Source organism: Mandrillus leucophaeus, unplaced genomic scaffold (genome assembly GCF_000951045.1).
Source record: "Mandrillus leucophaeus isolate KB7577 unplaced genomic scaffold, Mleu.le_1.0 Scaffold412, whole genome shotgun sequence".
Classification (NCBI taxonomy): Eukaryota; Metazoa; Chordata; class Mammalia; order Primates; family Cercopithecidae; genus Mandrillus; species Mandrillus leucophaeus.
In genome coordinates this window covers 227,606-253,290 of record NW_012104388.1, presented here as the reverse complement: position 1 = coordinate 253,290, position 25,685 = coordinate 227,606, and the positions used below count along the sequence as shown (strand labels likewise).

The window sequence follows — 25,685 nt, the reverse complement described above, 5'->3', positions numbered from 1 at the left end:
AACTTCAGCAAAGTCTCAGGATACAAAATCAATGTGCAAAAAACACAAGCATTCTTATACACCAATAACAGGCAAACAGAGAGCCAAATGGTGAGTGAACTCCCATTCACAATAGCTTCAAAGAGAATAAAATACCCAGGAATCCAACTTACAAGGGATGTGAAGGAACTCTTCAAGGAGAACTACAAACCACTGCTCAACGACATAAAAGAGGGCACAAACAAATGGAAGAACATTCCATGCTCACGGATAGGAAGAATCCATATTGTGAAAATGGCCATACTGTCCCAGGTAATTTATAGATTCAATGCCATCCCCATCAAGCCACCAATGACTTTCTTCACAGAATTGGAAAAAAACTACTTTAAAGTTCATATGGAACCAAAAAAGAGCCTGCATTGCCAAGAAAATCCTAAGCAAAAAGAACAAAGCTGGAGACATCATGCTACCTGACTTCAAACTGTACTACAAGGCTACAGTAACCAAAACAGTATGGTACTGGTAACAAAACAGAGATATAGACCAATGGAACAGAACAGAGCTCTCAGAAATAATACCACATATCTACAACCATCTGATCTTTGACAAACTTGACAAAAACAAGAAATGGGGAAAGGATTCCCTATTTAATAAATGGTGCTGGGAAAACTGGCTAGCCACATGCAGAAAGCTGAAACTGGATTCCTTCCTTACACCTTATAGAAAAAGTAATTCAAGATGGATTAAAGACTTAAATGTTAGACCTAAAATCATAAAAACCCTAGAAGACAACCTAGGCAATGCCATTCAGGACATACACATGGGCAAGTACTTCATGTCTAAAACACCAAAAGCAATGGCAACAAAAGCCAAAATTGACAAATGGGATCTAATTAACTAAAGAGCTTCTGCACAGCAAAAGAAACTACCATCAGAGTGAACAGGCAACCTACAGAATGGAAGAAAATTTTTGCAATCTACCCATCTGACAAAGGGCTAATATCCAGAACTGACAAACAACTCAAACAAATTTACAAGAAAATATCAAACATCCCCATCAACAAGTGGGCAAAGGATATGAACAGACACTTCTCAAAAGAAGACATTTATGCAGCCAACAGACACAAGAAAAAATGCTCATCATCACTGGTCATCAGAGAAATGTAAATCAAAACCACAATGAGATACCATCTCACACCAGTTAGAATGGCGATCATTAAAAAGTCAGGAAACAACAGGTGCTGGAGAGGATGTGGAGAAATAGGAACACTTTTACACCTGTCTCTTATACACATCTAGATGTGTATAAGAGACAGTTACTGGGTATATCCCCAAAGGATTATAAATCATGCTGCTATAAGGACACATGCACACATACGATTTCCAATAGCAAAGACTTGGAACCAACCCAAATGTCCATCAATGATAGACTGGATTAAGAAAATGTGGCACATATATACCATGGAATACTATGCAGTCATAAAAAAGGATGAGTTTGTGTCCTTTGTAGGGACATGGATGCAGCTGGAAACCATCATTCTGAGCAAACTATCGCAAGGACAGAAAAACCAAAGACCTCATGTTCTCACTCATAGGTGGGAATTGAACAATGACAACACTTGGACACAGGAAGGGGAACATCACGCACCAGGGCCTATTGGGGGTTGGGGAGCAAGGTGAGGGATAACATTAGAAGATATACCTAATGTAAATGATGAGTAAATGGGTGCAACACACCAACATGACACACGTATACATACATAACAAACCTGCACATTGTGCACATGTACCCTAGAACTTAAAGTATAATAATAAAAAAAGGTTAAACTAAGAAAAAAGGAGCCAAATCAATCAAGTGGAGGAAAGAATATCAGAGACTGAAGATCAACTTAATGAAATAAAGCGTGACGAAAAGATTAGAGGAAAAAACAAATGAAAAGGAATGAACGAAGCCTCCAAGAAATATGGCACTATGTGAAAAGACCAAACCTATGTTTGATTGGTGTACCTGAAAGTGACGGGAAGAATGGAATGAAGTTGGAAAACCTCTTCAGGATATTACGCAGGAGAACTTCCCCAGCCTAGTAAGACAGGCCAACATTCAAATTCAGGAAATACAGAGACCACCACAAAGATACTCCTCGAGAAGAGCAACCCCAAGACACAAGAGCAACCCCAAGACACATAATCGTCAGATTCGCCAAGGTTGAAATGAAGAAAAAAATGTTAAAGGCAGCCAGAGAGAAAAGTTGAGTTACCCACAAAGGGAAGCCCATCAGACTAACAGCAGATCTCTCTGCAGAAGCCTTACAAGCCAGAGAGAGTGCGGGCCAACATTCAACATTCTTAAAGAAAACAATTTTCAACCCGGAATTTCATATCCAGCCAAACTAAGCTTCATAAGCAAAAGAGAAATAAAATCCTTTGCAGACAAGCAAATGCTGAGAGATTTTGTCACCACCAGGCCTGCCTTACAAGGGCTCCTGAAGGAAGCACTAAATATGGAAAGGAACAACCAGTACCAGCCACTGCAAAAACATACCAAATTATAAAGACGATTGACACTATGAAGAAACTGTATCAACGAATGGGCAAAATAACCAGCTAGCATCATAATGACAGGATTAAATTCACACATAACAATATTAACCTTAAATGTAAACGGGCTAAATGCCCCAATTAAAAGACATAGACTGGTAAATTGGATGAAGAGTCAAGATCCATCAGGAGACCCATCTCACATGCAAAGACATACATAGGCTCAAAATAAAGGTATGGAGGAATATTTACTAAGCGAAAAGAAAAGAAAAAAGAGAAAAAAGAAAAGAAAGAAGCAGGGGTTGAAATCCTAGTCTCTTACAAAACAGACTTTAAACCAACAAAGATCAAAAAAGACAAAGAAGGGCATTACATAATGGTAAAGAGATCAATGCAACAAGACTGATCTTGTTGATATTGATATATTGGGTGCATATATATTAACTATCCTAAATATATATGCACCCAATACAGGAGCACCCAGATTCATAAAGCAAATTCTTAGAGAACTACAAAGAGACTTAGACTCCCACACAATAATAGTGGGAAATATCTAAAAGCTATGCCCTAACATCACAATTAAAAGAACTGGTGAAGCAAGAGCAAACAAATTCAAAACCTAGCAGAATATAAGAAATAACTAAGATCAGGACACAACTGAAGTAGATAAAGACACGAAAAACTTAAAAAAAAATCAGTGAATCCAGGAGTTCGTTTTTTGAAAAGATCAACAAAATAGATAGACCGTTAGCCAGACTAATAAAGAAGAAAAGAGAAAAATGAAATAGACACAATAAAAAATGATAAAGGGGATATTACCACTCATCACACAAAAATATAAACTACCATCAGAGAATAAACATCTCTACGCAAATAAACTAGAAAAATATGGAAAAAATGGATAAATTCCTGGACACATACACCCTCCCAATACTAAACTGGAAAGAAGTCAAATCCCTCAATAAACCAACAAGTTCTAAAATGGAGGCAGTAATTAGTAGCCTACCAACCAAAATAAGCCCAGGACCAGAGAGATTCACAGCCGAATTCTACCACAGGCACAAAGAGGAGCTGGTATTATTCCTTTTGAAACTATTCCAAACAATAGAAAAAGAGGGAATCCTCCCTAACTCATTTTATGAGGCCAGCATTTAACCTGATACGAAAACCTGGAAGAGACACAACAAAAAAAGAGAAAATTTTGGGCCAATATCCCTGATGAACATCGATGCAAAAATCCTCAATAAAATACTGGCAAACCCAATTCCAGCAGCACATCAAAAAGCTTATCCACCATGATCAAGTCGGCTTCATCCCTGGGGGGCAAGGCTCGTTCAACATATGCAAATCAATAAACGTAATCCATCACAAAAACAGAACCAATAACAAATCACATGATTATCTGAATAGACGCAAAAAAGGCCTTTGATAAAATTCAACACCCCTTCATGCTAAAAACTCTCAATAAACTAGGTATTGATGGAACGTATCTCAAAATAGTAAGAGCTATTTATGACAAACCCACAGCCAATATCATACTGAATGGGCAAAAGCTGGAAGCATTCTCTTTGAAAACTGGCACAACAAGGATGCCCTCTTCTCTCACCACTCCTATTCAACATAGTATTAGAAGTTCCGGCCAGGGCAGTCAGGCAAGAGAAAGAAATAAAGGAAAGACAGGAAGTCAAACTGTCCCTGTTTGCAGATGACATGATTGCAAATTTAGAAAACCCCATCGTCTCAGCCCCAAATCTCCTTAAGCTGATAAATAACTTCAGCAAAGTCTTAGGATACAAAATCAATGTGCAAACATCACAAGCATTCCTATACACCAATAATAGATGAGCAGAGAGCAAAATCATGAGCGAACTCCCATTCACAACTGCTACAAAGACACTAAAATACCTAGGAATACAACTTACAAGGGATGTGAAGGACCTCTGCAAGGAGAACTACAAACCACTGCTCAAGAATATCAGAGAGGACACAAACAAATGGAAAAACATTCCATGCTCATGGATAAGAAGAATCAATATCATGAAAATGGCCATACTGCCCAAAGTAATTTATAGATTCAATGCCATCCCCATCAAGCTACTACTGACTTTCTTCACAGAATTAGAAAAAACTACTTTAAATTTCATATGGAACCAAGAAAAGAGCCTGCATAGCCAAGACAATCCTAAGCAAAAAGAACAAAGCTGGAGGCATCATGCTATCTCACTTCAAACTATACTACAAGACTACAGTAACCAAAACAGCATGTTACTGGTACCAAAACAGATATATAGACCAATGGAACAGAAGAGAAGCCTCAGAAATAATACCACACATCTACAACCATCTGATCTTTGACAAACTTAACACAAACAAGCAATGGGGAAATGACTCCCTATTTAATAAATGGTGTTGGGAAAACTGGCTAGCCATATGCAGAAAACTGCAACTGAACCCCTTCCTTACACCTTATACAAAAATTAACTCAAGATGGATTAAATTGCTGCCTGTTCTTTCCTCTGGAAGGTTTGTCGCAGAGGGGCAACTGCCAGATGCCAGCAAGAACTCTCTTGCATGAGGTGTCTATAGGCCCTTACTGGGAGGTGTCTCCCAGTCAGGATACATGGGGGTAAGGGACCCACTTGAGGAGGCAGTTTGACCCTTAGCAGAGCTCAAACGCTGTTCTAGGAGGTCTGCTGTGCTCTTCAGAGACGTCAGGCAGGGACTTTTAAGTCTGCTGAAGCTTCACCCACAGCCGCTCCTTCCACCAGGTGCTCTGTCCCAGGGAGACGGGGGTTTTATCTATAAGTCCCTGACTGGGGCTGCTGCCTTTTTTTCAGAGATGCCCTGCCCAGAGAGGAGAAATCTGGTAGTCTGGACACAGCAGCCTTACTGAGCTGCAGTAGGCTCCACCCAGTTCAAACTTCCCAGTGGCTTTGTTTATACTGTTGAGCATAAAACCACCTACTCACGCAACAAGCAATGGGGAAATAACTCCCTATTTAATAAATGGTGTTGGGAAAACTAGCTAGCCATATGCAGAAAACTGCAACTGAACCCCTTCCTTACACCTTATACAAAAATTAACTCAAGATGGATTAAATTGCTGCCTGTTCGTTCCTCTGGAAGCTTCGTCGCAGAGGGGCAACTGCCTCAGTAATGGCAGATGTCCCTCGCCGCACCAAGCTGGAGTGGCCCAGGTTGATCTCAGTCTGCTGCTGTGCTGGCAGTGAGAATTTCAAGCCAGTGAGTCTTAGTTTGCTGGGCCCTATGGGAGTGGGACCCACCAAGCCAGATCACTTGGCTCCCTGGCTTCAGCACCCCTTTCCAGGGGAGTGAACAGTTCTGTCTCGCTGGCATTCCAGGTGTCACTGGGTTATGGAGAAAAAAAACTCCTGCAGCTAGTTCGGTGTCTGCCCAAATGGCTACCCAGTTTTGTGCTTGAAATCCAAGTCTCTGGTGGGTTAGGCACCAGAGGGAATCTCCTGGTCTGTGGGTTGCAAAGACCATGGGACAAGCGCAGTATCCGGGCCAGAGTGGACAGTTCCTCAGGCTCAGTCCCTCATGGCTTCCCTTGGGTAGGGGAGAAAATTTCCCAATCCCTTGCGCTTCTCGGGTAAGGGGATGCCCCACCCTGCTTCGGTTTGCCCTCCATGGGCTGTATCCACTGTCCAGCCAGTCCCAATGAGATGAACCGGGTACCTCAGTTGAAAATGCAGAAATCACCCGACTGCTGCATCGATCTTGCTGGGAGCTGCAGACCAGAGCTGTTCCTATTTGGCCATCTTGCCAGCAATCCACCTTTTTTCTTTTTTCTTTTTTTTTTTTTGAGACCAAGTCTCACACTGTCAGTCAGGCTATAGTGCAGTGGCGCGATCCCGACTCACTGCAACCTCCGCCTCCTGGGTGGAACCGATTCTTCTGCCTCAGCCTCTGGAATAGCTGGGCTTACAGGAGCCCACTAACACGCCCAGTTAATTTTTTGCATTTTTGTTAGAGATGGGGTTTCACTATGTTGGTCAGGCTGGTCTCGAACTCCTGACTTCGAGATTCATCCTCTTCAGCCTCCCAAAGTGCTGGGATTACAGTAGTGAGCCACCGCGCCCGGGCCACAATAATGGAATAGTTTTATCTGTTTCATATATTGGACTTTCTCATAAAATTTAGCTTGAAGAAAGGATTTTTACACACACACACACACACTCACACACACACAAAATAGAGTTTACAAAAAATCTGGGCAGGAAAAGAACAGCAGCCAGAATCTATATCCACATAGTCCTGGTCCATAGTCTTGCCTGTGTGCAACAGTTTTAGCTTTCATCAATACCACTGCTACTTTCTCTACAATAACTGTCCCAAGGGCACATACTAGGAGCCATTGGTGATAAGGAAAATTCACATGTCCTGATCAATGGGTGCATCATTTTATTCCTATGCCAAAGTAAAGCACAGTGTATTAATATTTTTGTCAAGATCAGAGGCACTGTGGGGCATGCAAATTAACTGTTTTTCTTTTGCATTCTGCTTTAACTTCCATTTCTAATTTTCCCACATGTGATGTATAATTGGAAAAGTGAAAAATCTGCTTTCGAATTTTAAGTACTAAAGCAAGTAAAAGCCATAAAGCACTCCTAACACAAGAAGTTCCCAAGCAATGTAAAAGAAACCCAGAAGATGCTCTCCTTTCATGGGCTGCCCAGACAAGGCACCATCAGCCCCTTTTTTCTGCAAAACCTCTCTTCCACAGCAGCAAGCCAAGGCCCAGGGCTTCCTGCACTCTGGAACTATGTGTCTCTGCTGCATTTGCCTGGTTCTATGTTTCTCCTGTGTCTTTTCTTGGTATTAAATAGATGCATCCTTTTCTCTCTGTGAGGTGGTGGCAAAGACTCAATTTTGAGCTTCTATGTGGAAAAAGGCATAAAAAAGGCGGCCACCCATGGTATGGTTTAGATGACTTAAGGGCACACAGGGAATTGGGGCCAAAACTCCTAGCTAATGAGATGAGGTTACCTTATCTTGTTTTGCCTCTTCTGTGCATCTGTCTTCTCTGAAGGTCAGAGATGCCTATGACCCATACCATCCTAATATAGAATCACAACCTCACCAGAATTTCCAGTGACTCTCACCTGATCTGCTTGCCTTCCCTCATGTCATATAAGGAAAAGAAGACATCGGTATCTTCCCCAATAGTATTGTAAGTGAAACTCTTCAGGCTGAGGAAGAAGTGATGTGGCACTGGCATCCGACATGTTTCCCCATGACGTGGGCGCATTGTATCTACCTAACGAGGAAGAAGAAAACCCGGTGATTTTTATTTTAGTTTTTATATTGATCATTAAAAGCTGCAAACTAAATTACAAACTCTTTTCACACTACTGAAGGAGATTATTTGAGAAACTGAAAATGTTTTCTTTGCTTGTAGGGGATGCTGCATCAACAGACTTGGGTTGAGGTGGGCAAGCAAGCAGCTGGGAGGAATAAACAGTGAAAGAAATATAGGGACAGTAATTCCAACTTATAAGTGAACTAAAGATCTCCACTAGGTGACAAACATCTTAATTCTCCAGGAAACCATTTTCTTTTTTTCTTTTTTCTTTTTTTTTTTTTTTTTTTGAGACAGAGTCTCACTCTGCCACCCAGACTGGAGTGCAATAGCATGATCTTGACTCACTGCACCTCTTACTCCAGGGTTCAAGCAATTCTCCCTCAGCCTCCCGTGTAGCTGGGATTACAGGCACTCACCACCATGCCCAGCTAATTTTTGTATTTTTAGTGGAGACAGGTTTCACCATGTTGGCCAGGCTGGTCTCAAACTCCTGACTTCAGGTGATCCACCTGCCTCGGCCTCCCAAAGTGCTGGGATTACAGGCATGAGCCACCGCGCCCGGCCCAGAAAACCATTTTCAAAGTCATTTTTAAGAAATGCCATTATGACCCCAATGCACTTGATTTACACTGTTACCCGGTAATAGTTATGATTCTAAATAACATTTTTATTTTCTCCCAGACTGATTCATTTTAGTTTCAGTCTGCTTTAATTGTGCTTATGCAAATTTGCACAGTAGAAGTAGAGTCTGGCCAAGACTGTTTAGAGGTCAAGGCTCCTCAGATAAAGACACCACACAGTCGAGAAGTCAGTGGTGTCTGTCATTTCCTGGTGTATTCATATGTTGTAATCTCTTAAGAGAAAAAGTTGACGGGAAAGGCTGGAAGACCCAGGAAAGCCACTTACCTGGGATGTGCTTTGCTGTACACTCTGCCGACTAGATAAATGCTATGGAAAGAAGGAAAGAAAAATAAACTCTACCAGGAAAGAAACTAAATTTTATTAAGTACTTTCGATATGCTGGGCAGTCTGCTATGCCTTTTATATTCATGATCTCATTTGATACTGATAACTCTGTAAAATAACTGTTACTCATATTTGGTGGAGACAACTAAGGCCTAGAGTAAGGACATGATTTGCTGAAGGTCACATAGCAACAAAGTGGCAAAGTCCAGATTCAAACCTTAGCCCTTCCAGATCTGACTAACAGACAAGTCACAAGTGGGTGACTGCCACTAAATTTTTGCTTTGCCACTGTCCTCTTCACATACTGTACCACTTTCTGAGCTGCCTGATCCGGCTTCTTCAGACTTTCCACACTGATACCTTTAACAATAAAGGGCTCCCTCCAAAACACTTCTCCATGCTGTTCCTTTACTGCTGGCTGGTTGAAATTAGAAGAAGCAGATTCTAATTCGAGCTATGCCACTCATAGACTGTGAAATTTCAGACAAATCACTTAATCTCTCCAAGAGACACTTTCCTGAACGTAAAATTCAGATAAGGGTCTGTATTATCTTCCTTACAAAGTTATTGAAGCTCAAATTACATAATGAGCATCAGTATGATACAGAAGTTAGGGACCTAAGTGCAGAAGTGAGGATCCTAGGTTTTGAATTTTTAAAAAATGTTTAAATTGATATATAATATTTTAAAATATTTATGAAGTACATGTGATATTTTGATACATGCATACAATGTTTAACTATCAAATCAGGGTATTTAGGATATTCACTGCATCAAACATTTATCATTTCTTTCTGTTGGGAACATTTCAAATCTTCTCTTCTAGCTACTTTGAAATGTACAATAAATTACTGTTAACTACACCCACCCTATGGTGCTATCAAACACTACAACTTATTCCTTCTAACTATATGTTTGTACTTGCTGACCAACCTCTCTTCAACCCCACCACCCCACCATTCTCAACCCTTGGTAACCACTATTCTATTCTCTGTCTCCAAGAGATTCACTTTTTTTTTTTTTTGGTTTTGTTTTTGTTTTTTAACTCCTACATATGAGAGAATATGAGATATTTGTCTTTCTGTGCCTGGTTTATTTCATTTAACATATTGACCTCTACTTCTATCCATGTTGCTACAAATGACAGGATTTCATTCTTTTTATGGCAGGATAGTATTCCATTGTGCATATATGACACACTTTCTTCATCCTTTCATCTGTTAACAAACACTTAGATTAATTCTATATCTTGGCTATTGTGAACAGTGCCGCAATAAACACAAGGGTGCTGGTGTCTCATTGATATACTGATTTTTCTTTCTTTTTGATAAATATCCAGTAGTAGGATTGCTGGATCGAATGGTGGTTCTGTTTTGTTTTTTGGGAAGTCTCATACTGTTTTCCATAGTGGCTGTACTAACTTACATTCCCACCAACAGTGCGTAAGAGTTGCCTTTTCTCTCGTGAACCCGGGAAGCAGAGCTCACAGTGAGCCAAGAATGCGCCACTGCACTCCAGCCTGGGCGACAGAGTGACATTCCATCTCAAAAAAAAAAAAAGAGTTGCCTTTTCTCCACTTCTTTGTCAGCATTTATTTATTTATCTATTTTTTGTCTTTTTGATAACAGCCATTCTAACTGGTTTTCTGCTGCGGTTTTGACATTGCATTTCCCTGATGATCAGTGATATTGAGCATTTTTTTATATAGTTGTTGGCCATTTATATGTCTTTTTTGGAGAAAGCTCTATTAGGATCCTTTGCCCACATTTCCCTTTTTTTTTGTGGGGGGGGGGACATAGTCTTGCTTTGTTGCCAGGCTGGAGTGCAGTGGCGCAGTCTCAGCTCACTGCAACCTCCGCTTCCCAGTTCAAGCGATCCCCCTGCCTCAACCTCCCGAGTAGCTGGGACTACAGGCATGCCAACACGCCCGGCTACTTTTTATTTTTTTGTTATTTTAGTAGATATGGGGTTTAACCATATTAGCCTGGATTGTCTCTATTTCCTGACCTCGTGATCCACCTGCCTCGGCCTCCCAAAGTGCCGGGATTATAGGCGTGAGCCACTGTGCCCAGCCCCTTTGCACACTCTTTAATGGAATAATTTGGTGTTCTGCTGTTGAGTAGTGTGAGTTCCTTGTATACTCTAGATATCAGTCCCATGTTAGATGAACAGTTTGCAAATGTTTGCTCCCACGCTATAGACTGTCTCTTCATTCTGTTGTTTCTTTTGCTGTGCAGAAGCTTTTAATATGGTCCTCTTGGTCTATTTTTGCTTTTGTTGCCTGTGTTTTTGAGGTCTTAGTCATAAAATCTTTGCTTTGATCAGTATATTGAAGCTTTTCTCCTATGTTTTCTTCTAGTTTTATAGTTTTGTATCTTAAGTCTTTAATCTATTTTGAGTTGATTTTGGTACATAGTGAGAGATAGGGGTTTAGTTTCATTCCTCTGGATATGGGTATCCAATTTTCTTGGCACCACTTATTGAAGGGTGTCTGTATGTTCTTGGTGCATTTGTCAAAAATCAGTTGACTGTAAACAGCTGGATATATTTCTCGTTTCTCTATTCTGTTCCATTGGTCTATGAGTCTTTTTATACCAATACCATGCTGTTTTCATTAATCTGGATTTGTAGTGTGTTTTGAAATCAGGTAGTGTAATGCTTCCTGATTAGTTAATTTTGCTCAGTATTGCTGTGGCTGTTTAGGGTGTTTTGTGGTCCCATACAAATTTTAGGTTTTCTATTTTTTGTGAAGATTGTCATTGGTATTTGGATAGGAGTTGCACTGAATCTGTAGATTTCTTTCTGCAGTATGGTCATTTTAACAATATTAATTATTAAAATCCATGAGCATCAAATGTCTTTATGTTTGTGTCCTAATTTCTTTCAATAATGTTTTCTAACTTTCGTTGTAGGGGTCTTTTACCTCCTCGGTTAAATTTATTCCTAAGCATTTTATTTTTCTGTAGCTATTGTAAATGGGATTGCTCTCTGATTTCTTTTTCTGCCACTTCATTATTGGTGTATAGAAACACTACTGATTTTTGTATGTTGGACTTTGTATCCTACAGCTTTCCTGAATACATTTATCAGTTCTAAGAGATTTTTAGTAGAGTCTTTAGGTTTTCCTATGTATAAGATTATGTCATCTACAAAGAGGGACAATTTGACTTCCTCGTTTCCAATTTAGATGCCTTTTATTTCTTTCTCTTGCTTGATTGCTCTGGCTACGACTTCAAGTACTATGTTGAATAGGAGAATTAAAAGTGGGTATCTTCGTCTTGTTCCAGTCTTAGAGGAAAGTATTTCAGCTTTTCCTCATTCAGTGTGATGTCAGCTGTGGATGTGTCATATACAGCTTTTATGTTGAGGTATTCTTCTATGTCTAACTTGTCGAGAGTTTTTAACAGGGAAAGATGATAAATTTTATCAAATGCTTTTTCTGTCCTACTGAGATGATCATATCGTTTTTGTCCTTCATTCTGTCAATGTGATGTATCACACACTGACTGATTTGCACATGTTGAACCATGCTTACATCACTGGGATAAATTCCATTTGATTATGGTTTCTAATCTTTTTGACATGTTGGATTCAATTTGCTAGTATTTTGCTGAGGATTTTTGTGTCTGTGTTCATCGTGTTCATCAAGGATACCGGTCCATTTTTTTTTTCTTGTGTCCTTGTCTGACTTACTATCAATGTAATGTGTAATGCTGGTCTCGTAGACTGAGTTAGGATGAATTCCTCTCTGCCTCAACTTTTTGGAATAGTTTGAGAAGATCTGGTGTTAGTTCTTCCTTATAAGTTTGGTAGAATTCAGCAGTAGAGCCATACAGTTCTGGGTTTTTCTTTGCTGAAAGATTTTTTATTACTTATTTGATCTCTTTTCTCATTATTGGTCTACTCAAGCATTTCATTTCTTTCTGGTTCAATCTTGGTAGATTGTGTGTGTTCAGGAATTAATCCATTTCCTCTAGGTTTTCCAATATGTTTGCATATAATTGTTCATAGCAGTCTCTAATGATCCCTTGTTTTTGTTTTTTTGTTTTTTTTGAAACTGAGTCTCACTCTGTCACCCCGGCTGGAGCGCAGTGGCAGAATCTTGGCTCACTGCAACCTCCACCTCCCGGGTTCAGGTGATTCTCCTGCCTCAGCCTCCTGAGTAGCTCAGATTACAGATGTGCACCACCATGGCCGGCTAATTTCTGTATTTTTACTAGAGATGGAGTTTTGTCATGTTGGCCAGGCTGGTCTTGAACTCCTGACCTCAGGTGATCCACCTGCCTTGGCCTCCCAAAGTGCTGGGTCTACAGGAGTGAGCCACCATTCCAGCTGATCCTGTGTATTTCTGTGGCATCAGCCATAATGTATCTTTTTTTGTTTCTGACTATTTGGATCTGTTGGGAACAGGTTCCCAAAATCTGGCCATAAACTGACCCCAAAACTGCCATAAACAAAATCTCTGCAGCACTGTGACATGTTCATGATGGCCATGATGCCCACGCTGGAAGGTTGTGGGTTTACCGGAATGAGGGCAAGGAACACCTGACCCACCCAGGATGGAAAAACCACTTAAAGGCATTCTTAAACCACAAACAATAGCATGAGTGATCTGTGCCTTAAGGACATGCTCCTGCTACAGACAACTAGCCAAATCCAACACTTTGTTTTGGCCCATCGCTTTGTTTCCAGTAAGGAATATTTTTAATCTATAGAAACAATGCTTATCACTGGCCTACTGTTAATAGATACGTGGGTAAATCTCTGTTCAAGGCTCTCAGCTCTGAAGGCTGTGAGACTCCTGATTTCCTACTCCACAAGTCTATATTTCTGTGTGTGTGTCTTTAACTCCTGTAGCGCCACTGGGTTTGGGTCTCCCAAGCAGAGCTGGTCTCAGCATGAGTCTTCTTTTTTCTCAATTAGTCTAGTGGTTTATTGATTTTATCTTTTCAGAAAACCAACTTTTTGTTTCACTGATCCTTCGTAGTGGTTTTTTCAGCTCTATTTTGTTTAGTTCTGCTCTGATCTTTATTATTTATTTCTACTAACTTTAGATCTAGTTTGTTTTTCCTTTTTGGGGGTCCTTAAGGCATACCATTAGGTTGTTTATTTGAAATCTTTCCAATTTTTATGCAGGCATTTATTGCTGTAAACTTTCCTCTTAGTGCCATATCTCGTAGAATTCGGATGTGTTGTGTTTCCATTTTCACTTGTTTCAAGCAAGCTTTTTATTTCCTTTTTAATTTGTTCATTGACTCATTGCTCATTCAGGAGCATGCTGTTTAATTTCCATGTATTTATACAGTATACAAAGTTTCTCTTTTTATTGATTTCTAGTTTTATTTCCCTGTGGTCTGAGAAGATACCTGACATGATTTTGATTTTTCAAAATTTGTTGAGATTTGTTTGTGGCCTAATATGTGCTGTATCCTGGAGTATGTTCCATGTGCTGATGAGAAAAATATGTGCTCTATAACTGTTGAATGAAATGTTTTGTAATGTCTGTTAAGTACATTTGTTCTATAGTGCAGAGTAAGTCTGATGTTTGTTGACTTTCTGCCTGGATAATCTGTCCAATGCTGAAAGTGTGGTGCTGAAGTCCCCAACTATTAATGCATTGGGGTCTGCTGAACTCTTTTGCTCTAATAGTATTTGCTTATATATCTGGGTGCTCTGGTATTGGATGCATATATATTTACAACTGTTACATCCTCTTGCTGAGTTGATCCCTTTATCATTACGACCTTCTTTATCTATTTTTATGTTTTTTGATGTAAAGTCCATTTTCTCTGATATAAGCATAGCTATTATTGCATACTTTAGGTTTCTATTTGCATGGATTTTTTTCAATCCCTTCACTTTCAGTCTGTGTGTCATTATAGATAAACTGAGTTTCTTGTAGAGAACATATAGTTGGGTCTTGATTTTTAAAATCAATTCAGCCAGTCTATATTTTTTAATTGGAGAATTTAAACAGTTCACATTCAAGGTTGTTAGTGACAGGTAAGGACTCATTCCTGCTTTGCTAATTATTTTGTGATTGTTTAATACACTCTTCATTTCTCTCTTCCTTGTTGTTTGCCTTTAAGATTTGGTGGTTTTTTGTGATGGTAATGTTTAACCCCCTTCTCATCTGTGTATGTATGCCACCAGTAAGCTTTATATTTTTGTGTGTTTTCATGATGGTGGACGTTGTCCTTTCACTTCCAGATATAGAAATCCCTTAAACATTTCTTGTAGGACTGGTCTAGTGGTGATGAATTCCCTCAGCTTTTGCTTGTCTAAGAAAGATTTTATGTCACCTCATTTAAGAAGGATAGTTTTGTTGGGTGTAGTATTCTTGGCTGACAGTTCTCCTCATGCCCCGACCAATCCCTCACCCCAGGACTTTGAATCTGTCATCCCATTCTCTCCTGGTCTAGAAGCTTCCTGCTGAGAAATGTACTGTTAGTCTGGTGGAGACTCCCTTATATGTGACATGATGCTTTTAACTGTTTTTAGAATTCCTTGTCTTTGATTTTTAAAAGTTTGATTATAATATGCCTTTAAAATCTTATTAGATTAAATCTATTAGGGGATATTTGAGCTTTCTGTATTTGGATGTCTTTATCTCCTGAAAGACTTGTGAAGTTTTCAGCTATTATCTCATTAGCAGGTTTTCTATATCTTTGCCCATGCCTTCTCCTTGTGAAACTCCCCAAATTTGAATATTTGTTTGCTTCTGGTATCCTGTATCTCACATAAGCTTTCTTCACTTTTTTCTTTTCATCTGTTTTATATCAAAAAATCTGTCTTCAGATTCAGAAACTTTTATTTATTTATTTATTATTTTTTCGAGATGGAGTCTTGCTCCGTCACCCAGGCTGGACTGCAGTGGCACAATCTCGGCTCACTGCAACCTTCACCTCCTGGGTTCAAGTGATTCTCCTGCCTCAGTCTCCCAAGTAGTTGAGCCTACAGGTGCACAGAACCATACCTGGCTAATTTTTTTTTTTTTTCTATTTTTAGTAGAGACAAGGTTTCACCATGTTGGTCAGACTGGTCTCGAACTCCTGGCCTCAGGTGATTCACCTGCCTTGGCCTCCTAAAGTGCTGGGATTACAGCTATGAGCCACTGCACTTGGCCAGAAAGTCTTTCTTTAGCTTGATTTAGTCTGTTGTTGAAGCTCTTGATCGTATTTTTAATTTCATTCACTACACCTTCAGTTCCAGGATTCTGTTTGGTTCTTTTCTATGATGCATATCTCTTTGTTAAACTTCAGCTCATGAATTGCTTTTCTGATTTCTTTATTATTTATCTGTGTTCTCTTGTATCTCACTGAGCTTCTTTAATCTTATTTTGAATTATTTTTCAGAGATTTCATGTATTTTCTTTTCTATGGGATCTGTTACTAAAGAACTATTGTCTTTGTTTGGAAGTGTCATATATCCTTGCTTTTTTATGTTTCTTGTGTCCTTACATTGGTATGTGGACATCCAGTGTAACAGCTGCTTGTTCTAATTTTATAGATTGGTTTACATAGGGAAAAGCTTTTTCCTATAGATATATATTTAGTGTGACGTAGGATGCTTTGGCTTTGATTATAGGTGAGTGCAGTAGCAGACTCTCCATATGATTTCTTCAGCTATAATCAGTTTCAGTGGTGTTTGTGAGTTCTGTAGTGACTTAGACTGTGGTTGTTAGTGGATGCTGTGGTGAGGCTTAGCTAGGAACAAGAATGTCAAATGGGCTGGTCCTCAGGTCCCTAGGTGGTGTATGTGGGACTCCATGGTGGAAGGTCAGTCCTTGGGCCTCCAGGCAGCATGCTTGGGTGCTAATGATAATTATCAAGTGGGTACTCAGGCCCCCAGGTGGTACACGTGGCACTGGCAATGGCAGTAGCAGTGGTGTGTCACCTCTCAGGTCCCTTAGTACACAGGCAACATCTAGGGCAGTTTCACCAGGCTGATCACCAGGCCCCTGGATGGCACATGGGGACAACAGTTATGAGTAGGAGAGGTCTGTTCTCTGGCCCCCAGGTGGTAAACACAGGTGTGGTGGCAGGAGGAATGCTAGTCAATACTCAGGTCCTGGAAAGCATGTGGGGGTACTGGTGGTGATAGGTGAGGTAGGTCGATCCTCAGTTCCTTGGACTATGCACTTATGTGCCTGTGGCAGTGTATGAGGCAGATTGGTCCTCAGTCCCCGGGACAATGTACACACGTGAACCAGTCCCCCTGCCCCTTGAATGTGTTGAATGTCTGCGCAGGTATGCAGAGGCTCTGCCACTGGAGGGAGCAGGGTTGCTATCAGTGGCAGTGGCCCCAGACATGCAGCTCTCAGGCTCTGGGGAGCACAAGCTTTAGGTTTCTTTGTCATGGGGGCAGTCTCCTAGGTGCACTGAACCACCCATTCCCCAGGTAAGTCACTGTGTGAGCTAAAGTGCTGGAGACCCAGGCACAATGCTGGGGCCAGTTATGTATTGTGATGCTGCAGCCCTCTGAATGGACATAGGGGGATGTCAGCAGGGTTCCAGGGATGTGGAGATTCGGGTGTGTTGGACCCAAGGCTGGAAAAATGTAGTCTGGTGGGAGCTAGGTTCTCAAAATGACACCGTGCTGTGGCTGCTTGAATCTCAGAGGTAGTGTGAGGCCCAGCCCAAACTCTCTCTCTGGAACAATGCCTTTTCCCCACAATGGGGAGTTCCTTCTAGCTCCAAGCTTATCCTGGGTGGGCTGGCTGCTTTGCTTCCCTCTCCTTCCATGACTCCGAAGTTTCCTGTCACTTCCTTGATGAACTCCAGTATTCTGTCTTAGATGCTCTATTCAATATGTAGTTAATTACTCACTGAGTAGAAGGCAAGTGCCTGATGCCTCTACTCAGCCATCTTGGTGCCGCCCCCTGCAACCCTCTAGTTTTGAATCCTGTTTTTTTTTTTTTTTGAGACAGAGTCTTGCTCTGTCACCCAGGCTGGAGTCCAGTGGTGCGATGTAGGCCCACTGCAAGCTCTACCTCCTGGGTTCTCGCCATTCTCCTGCCTCAGTCTCCTAAGTAGCTGGGACTACAGGTGCCTGCCACCACACCCGGCTAATTTTTTTTTTGTATTTTTAGTAGAGATAGGGTTTCACCGTGTTAGCCAGGATGATCTCGATCTCCTGACCTCGTGATCTGCCCACCTTGGCCTCCCAAAGTGCTGGGATTACAGGCATGAGCCACCGTGCCCGGCATAGTTTTGAATCTTGACTCACACTTACATCTGTGTATTCATTATCTGAAAAGTGAGTATAAAATTTTATGCCTAATTCAACCTCACAGAGTTTGAGCAGACAGACTCAGCATATTACCTATCATACTGTAAGTGGCTGATAATTATTATCCACAATTGGTATTTTTATTATTAGTATAATTGTTATTCTTTTTTATAAATAGTTATTATAGAAAGTCATTCACATTTAGAAGTAAACCCTGGCCAGGAATAATGATGAATTTACAAATGTTCAGTGCCTGGTGTTGGTAAACTCAACAACGAGAGATTTCATCCTGCTTCCTTTTGGACCCTAGAGGTATGGTACCACACTCATTTGTTGAATTGCTCCATATCACAAGGGTAAGAAGAATGGTTGTGGCAGTGGAAGTTTCCATTTCTTTTCCAAACACATATATTTAACCCTATATAAAAGAGAAGTAAAATTAAATATTAATTTAAATGTGTCTGACCAGCTATATTTGCTTATTATTCAATATCCATGTATATATTAGCAATATTAACTAATTATTATTGAGTATTAATGTTCATTCATGGAAATATATGTTTCCATGATATATATGAAATACAAAAAAATCAAGTCTCCACCAGCTGGGCAAAACATCATATAGAATGTATATGCACAAAAGAAAAATTCACATATAAAATAGGTTTTTAAAAAGTAAAAAAAAAAAATTCAAGCGTTCAAAAACAAATCAGGTTTTCTGTGGTTTACTGTTCATATCTCACTGGAAGGTTACTAGAGTAAAATAAATTCCATTGTTTTACTTTACATCCAGGAGCTGCACTAAGCTGTTTTTCTCAAGTACATTTACTGTTAACCCATTAAAAGGTCTACCAATCTTGGTAGTCATAAATTTTCAATTAGAATTATATACAGAAGGAGTTTATGAAACAGCTAATTTCAGTATGAAACATCCCTGTTGACAATAACAAATCTTTTTTTATTTCAGTCATTAAATTTTGAGAGAATGATTTAGTCTGAAAGCACACCACATGGGCAGCCAGAGAAAGGCATCGGAACTGGCATTCTGGAACCTCTTTCTGGGCACTCTTGTCAACTAGCCTTCAGCTGGTCAGCCAATATCTCCCTTTTCAGTGTAATCATCATCTCTATTAGGGTTGTAATGCACTGTTTCCCTGTTTGCTACATAACTCCAGACTTTGCACTTACAAGGAGCAAAACACTGTCTTATTTATCTTTATATTCCAAGTGCCTAGCAACGTACATCCAAAATATAAATTAATTAAGAAAGGCATAGAACACATTACTGCCTCTGCCAATTTTTCCCCAGTAGAGAAGTCATTTTCAGCCCTGTAAAGTCTCTTGTTCATTTAGTCTACAAAAGTCTAGCAATACGGAAAGAAACTATGCAGCTTTGAATATGCTAATCAACTGAATAACAAAATTAATTGCCTGTTATATATGTTGGGGATTGTGTTAAATATTGTGAGTCTTACAAGGAAATATAAGGCATATCCAGTCAGAATCTATGAAAGGATGAAGCATATAAAATCACTGATTTTTAGTAAAGAATCTAATTGATTTATCCCAGAAATGAATGTATAAACATTGAGCTATTAAAAATATTAACACAAGAAGACAACAAGCAAACATAAATCCCAAAACATGATAATGTGGATGGATAATAATGAAGCAGGGGGCTATAATGTGAGCATTCTGTTACATCTTGCCACAATTTAGAAACTCTCATATTATGTAATTTTTGAGTGTCACATTTCACAAAGATGCATGGCTAATTAAGATTAACAAAAATAGTTTGTGGTGCCTTTTGAAATACTTTATATTTTCGGCAGCACCAATTTTCTATTGTTTAAAATGGATTTAGAGTTGTTATGATGCAAAATTGAAGAGCACTAAGGACTTCCTCTGGTTTTCATCATAAAGAATGCTAAGCACGGTGGTTCATGCCTATAATCTCAACATTCTGGGAGGCCAAGGTGGGAGGATCGCTTGAGCCCAGGAGTTGAAGACTAGGCTGGGCAACATGGCGACAACTCGTCTCTACCAAAATAAATAAATAAATAAATAAATAAATAAATAAATAAATAAATAATAAAATAAAAATTAGCTGAGTATGGTGGCACGCACCTGTACTCCCAGTTACTTGGGAGGTTAAGGTGGGAAGATTGCTGGAGCCCAGGAGGTGGAGGTTGCAGTGAGCCCAGATCACACCACTGCACTCCAGCCATGGCAACAAAGACAGACTCTGTCTCAAAACAAACAAACAAAATAAAACAAACAAAAAGAATGCAAAATCCAACTGTGTATTTAAAGAGACTTTTATCAATCATTATCATTCAACATTTGCATGGAGGCTTCATTTTTTTATTAAAAAATGCTATGAGTGTAAACTTTAAGCATAATCTTATTCATATAGGATTTTTTCCCCAAAATCAATGACAAGGAGTATTATAATCAGAAAGTTTCATATAAAGTATTCATAATTTCCAGTAATAGATTCACATGTTAACACAAAAAGGTTCTAAAAGGATATTCTTTTGAATCTTGAACTTTTAAGATTTAACCAAAACATTTACTGTGCAATTTAACATATAAATCCTAAGTGGTTTTTAATAAATTGGTGGACTCCTTTAATTGTTTTTTATCATATCTAACTGTTTGTATGAAAAAGCAAATATATGAGATAAAAAAGACAGAACATTTAGCAGAAAATGAAATAAACAGGGCTTTAATTGTGTCAGAATCCCTTTCCCGGATAACACACAGTAGACCTTTTGATTTACTCCTTCATTTTAGAAGGAATAACTTACTCTTCAGTAGTTTCCTGAAAAGGAGTTAAACAGCATTGTTATTATTGTTGTTTTGAGACTCTGAGTGACCAAAATTCTCTTTAGGCTTCTCTCCCACTTGATTTATAATGTGGCTGAGTAAATATAGAATTATGGGTTGAATGTTATATCTCCTCAGAATTCTGAAGGCAATGGTCTTATGTTTTCTAATTTTTAATGCTGCTATCAGAAAGCCAAATGTTTTTATTACAACAAATCCTTTGTATGTAATCCATTTTGTTCTCTGGAAGTTTTAAGCTCATCTCTATCTCTAGTGAGCTGAAATTTCATAATTATGTTGGGCCCTTTAAATCTAGAGACTCATATCCATGTTCTGAGAAAGTTTTTAATATGATTCCTTCAGTAATTGTCTTTCTTTGTTTCTTTATTCTCTCTTCTGAATACTGAGCTTCCTGAATTGAACCTCTAAACTTTTAAACCTTTTCTCTCCTACTGTTACTTTATTTTGTTGTTGTTCTGTTTTCAGGGAGATTTTTCTCTATTTTCTAACCTTTATTCCAAGTGTAATCCAGTAATCTGCTTTTTAATTTTGTAAAGCTCTTTGGATTGTTGTACTCTGTTTCCTAACTGTTTCCTCATTTCTCTCTGCAGGCAGCAATCACCATTTTCTTCTGTTGGGCTGTCTCTTTCTTCCAAGGTCCTTTTATATGTTGTTCATTTTGGTCTCTCTCTGTTTCTCTTTCTCTCTCTCTCTCTGTCTGTCTCTCTCTTTTCTGAAGATTCAGATTCGTTGTATGGATGTTGCAAAACTGTGAGGTCTGGGCTTCTAGTGTACCCATCACCCAAATAGTGAACATTATGCGAGAGCTTTGCCTATTGATGCTTGGTTGGAAGTGCTGTATGGCCACTGGGTTTCACCGTATGAAGGTTTGGGCAAGGGGGTGGTCATCTAATTCAGCCCTACAGCTTTATATACCATATGTAATATGATGGCTCTAAAACTGTTTTATCTGAACTTCACTTATGAGCTCTAGTCTTTCAGCATCTCTGGTGGGATGTCTAAAAGGCATCTCAAACGTGAAAAGAAAATCAGAACTATAGATCCTTACCTGCCTCACTCTGCAAACTACTTCTTCCACAAGGTTTCCCATTTCACTTTTATACAATTAGGCAGGTCAAAAACACAGGTATAATTCTTTTCTGACCTTTCCCTTTCTTGTATACATGTACGGCAATTTAATCTATCAACAACTATGGTTCTGACTTCAAAATATATTCCGAATCCAACAACTTCTTACTAGTTTCACTCTTCCAGCTCTAGCTCAAGCTACTGAAATTAAGATCTCCTGCTTGAATGACTCCTCTCTACTTCTATTCTTGCCCCACTCCAATCCTTTTCCACACAGCAATCAGAGGCATCTTTTAAAAATGTAAGGCTGATCATGTGATTCTCCTGCTCAATTACCTTCACAAGCTTACTGTCACACTAAGAATAGAATTCAAAACCTTTATCAAGAACACAGCATCCTCCAACTATTCCAAGGGGAATTCTTAGTTTCAAACTCTCATTCTCTCTTCACTTTCCATATTTAATTGATCATCAAAATTTATCAGTTTTAATTCCAAACATCTACATTCTTATTGTATTTCTTGTCCATTGCTGCCTAGCCATTTTTCTTACCTGAATCACTACTGTAGGTCTCTGAATTCTATGCATGGGATTCCTCCCTCATTCCAGTCTTTTGCATTTTATATTATCTCTAGACAGAGTCAACATTTGAAATCAATATCTGCTTATGTCACTCTCATGCTTCTTTCAGACTACTGGATAGAGTCTAATTTGAGAAATACAAAGCTCTTCATGGTCTGACTTTTGTCTCCTTCTTGGCCTGACTCCCACTAACTAACATGAGTTAGTGGTACTCCATGCTGAAGTTATTAAATATCTTATATAGTTTCCTGGAACTGCCACTTCCACATGCTGTGTGCCTTTTTGGAATGTCTTTCCTTCTCCTTTCCTACTCCCAGGAAACCAGTCACTACCTCTAAGAGCATCAGTGTATACTTAAATTATGCTACACAGCACATACATGCAGCACACGTATGGCTGTTTGACTGTGGTCTATTGATTCCACTAGAGTAGAGTTTCTAACATACGGTCCATGCATGGGCTTCACAGCAAGCATCAGGAGAAACTATCCATCAATTCTCTAAAACTGATCATAAAACTTTGTATGCAAAGCATACTTGCATTGTCCTGGGAGAAAGTTTCACCTGATTTTCTATGACCCAACAGGGATTAGAAACCAATATCCTAGATAGTGAGATTCTTTAGGGAATAGATAAGTCTTGTTCATACTTTTTGTTTTTTAAATAGATGGGTCTCACTATATTGTCCAAGCTGCTCTCAAAATCCTGAGCTCAAGCGATCCTACCACTTCAGCTTCCGGAGTAGCTGGCTGTACCTACAGGTGCATGCCACCACATCCAGCTATCTTTAATCTCTGTATCTCACACTTATCAACCTATTGCATTGCATACAGCATAGTTAAAGCAACTGTACACAATTGCTTGGGTATGCTAGTAAGTACACACAAGGAAATATGCAGAAGCAATTGATATGTTATTAGCATATTAGGCAAATTTCGTTAGGTCCTTGTCCAGGCAATATACTTAGTACCCTCTAAGTTCCCTAAAAATATTACAGTTTCTTAAACAGACTCTAAAACTTATAAATCTCACCAATACATACTCATCAAATACATACTCTTCAAAATAAGTTTTTATCCAGTCTGTTAGTCTAAGCATAACTGCCACCACCTAAGGTTTCTTCTGTTTATTTATTTTACTTTAAAATATTGTACCCTTCATTTACTCACTTTGCATCCAGACTATAAAATGTAATCTTGATTAGTCAACCCAATAGATTTTTATAATAATCAACAGATAGCTAAGAATCTATATCAGGTTCTGTCTCTCTAGAAAGACTGGTACATTACTTCCAGGCTCAATTTCTCTATTACCTAATAATTGGCTCTTTCCAGCTTTAACAACTTTCTCTTTTAAACAGATGAGAGGAAAGAAACATAACTTTAGTTATGCTGCAGGCTGAAGGAGCTCTGGTTTACCAGGAAAGTCAACAAAGAAGTAATGCTTAGATAATCTAGTAAGCCCAGTATCCGTAGGTTACTACATTGGAATCCCATTTGGAAAGCTAGAGTGATAGATATGGCCAGAATAAGAAATATCACTTAAATACACTGGGAAAGAGGCAAAAAATGATAATTTTAGCAATGTTGTTTCATAACATTAGAGAAAATAAACAAAAGAGAAAAAATGAGGTATGCAGGAACAAGCTACCTCATATTAGATTTCTTACCATCTTATAGAGATCTGAGACACTAATCTGGTCCGAGTCCACTACTTCAAAGTCCTTCCGAGGCACCAGGTCCAGGCCCAAATGTCTAGTAAAGAGAGAGACTACATTCAGTATGCCATGTACTCATATTACTTATCTCTCTTTATGTGCCTGGGAACCCATACCTGCCACATCTTGTGGACAGACGATCAGACACTGTCCTAGCAGGAACATGTCTTTATAAAGCAACATCTAATTGTGTTCACTTCTGGGTAAATAAATGAGGCTAGGGATTTAAGGTTGACACAATTCCAGTTCAGGCAGTTCCACTCATGATGGTAAAAAGGTTTCATTCAGTATTACATTATATCAGCATGCTCGAGTTCATTAAGGATAGGTTTTCTTTAGATCAGTAATAAGTCATGTTTATTTTTCTGTTTCTCCCCATCTGACAAACATGCTCAAGGTTTAGTTATGCATTAGTTTCATTAGGATGAAAAAAAATCTTCAGGATGTAATTCAAAGACAAACACATAAAATTCACCTCTTAAAAGTTACTAAATTCAAAGAGATGTACCTTTTTCTCTTTATTCATTTATTTTATTTTTTATTTTTAAGTTCTGGGGTACATGTGAAGGATGTGCAGGTTTGTTACACAGGTGAACATGTGCCATGGTGGTTTACTGTACCTCACAACCCACCACCTAGGAATTACGCCCAGAATATATTAGCTATTTTTCCTAATTCTCTCCCTCCCCTCACCCTACCGCCAGATAGGCCCCAATGTGTGTTGTTCTCTTCCCTGTGTCCATGTGTTCAAAGAGATGTATATTTTGGCTGAGTTTCATCTCATTTTCAATTTAATTAATACTGATACTGGTAAAGACCTAGCTATGCATTAGCACCAATATTTTAAGAAATGTTAGATAAAAGTTTAACCAACAAGTATTACTACTCAAGACAATAGTATTTGGAGGATCTTTGGGGCAGTAAGAAGAAGTGATGGTAATGGCAGTACTGGGCAGCAGAAATAACTCTGGACATTTTGGGTTCAAAATGGTATCTAATTTATGGTCAATAAATGTTAGCTCCTTTTTCACACTCTAAGACAACAGTTCTAAGCCAGGAATTCAATGGAGTTTATAGGGTTGTAGACCTCTGAAACTACTTATGACACTGGATGAGTTTGTGTGTGTATTCATTATATATTTTTTCTGATGAGAGGGTCTATAACTCTCATCAGAATTTTGGAGACGCTCTGTGACCACCCTACTACAAAACAAGGGTTATGAATTATTGTGTCTGGCAAAAGCATTCCATGGGATTATAGAAGAAGAAAGATTTTTTTATATCTTCAACTAGACTATGAACTATTTTAGAACATGCTAGCACAGCTAAATCTGTAAGCTCTTTCTGTGCATAAAACTCGTCATTAAAAATAAAATCAGGTGCACATCCAAAATTCAGATTCATTTACAATTTATACCCCGTTTATAGG

General features: G+C 39.0%; 1 protein-coding gene across 1 annotated transcript in view; it reads right to left on the bottom strand.

The window, feature by feature from the left end:
- The window catches only part of DOCK3 (dedicator of cytokinesis 3), a 494,638-nt gene that overhangs the window by 299,360 nt on the left and 169,593 nt on the right, over window positions 1-25,685 (bottom strand). Inside the window, exons 5-7 of the mRNA XM_011992509.1 lie at window positions 24,209-24,293; window positions 8,750-8,791; window positions 7,644-7,798 (exon numbers count right to left, since the gene is read on the bottom strand). Coding sequence (XP_011847899.1) covers window positions 7,644-7,798; window positions 8,750-8,791; window positions 24,209-24,293 — 282 coding nt within the window. The remainder of the gene's footprint in view (window positions 1-7,643; window positions 7,799-8,749; window positions 8,792-24,208; window positions 24,294-25,685) is intronic.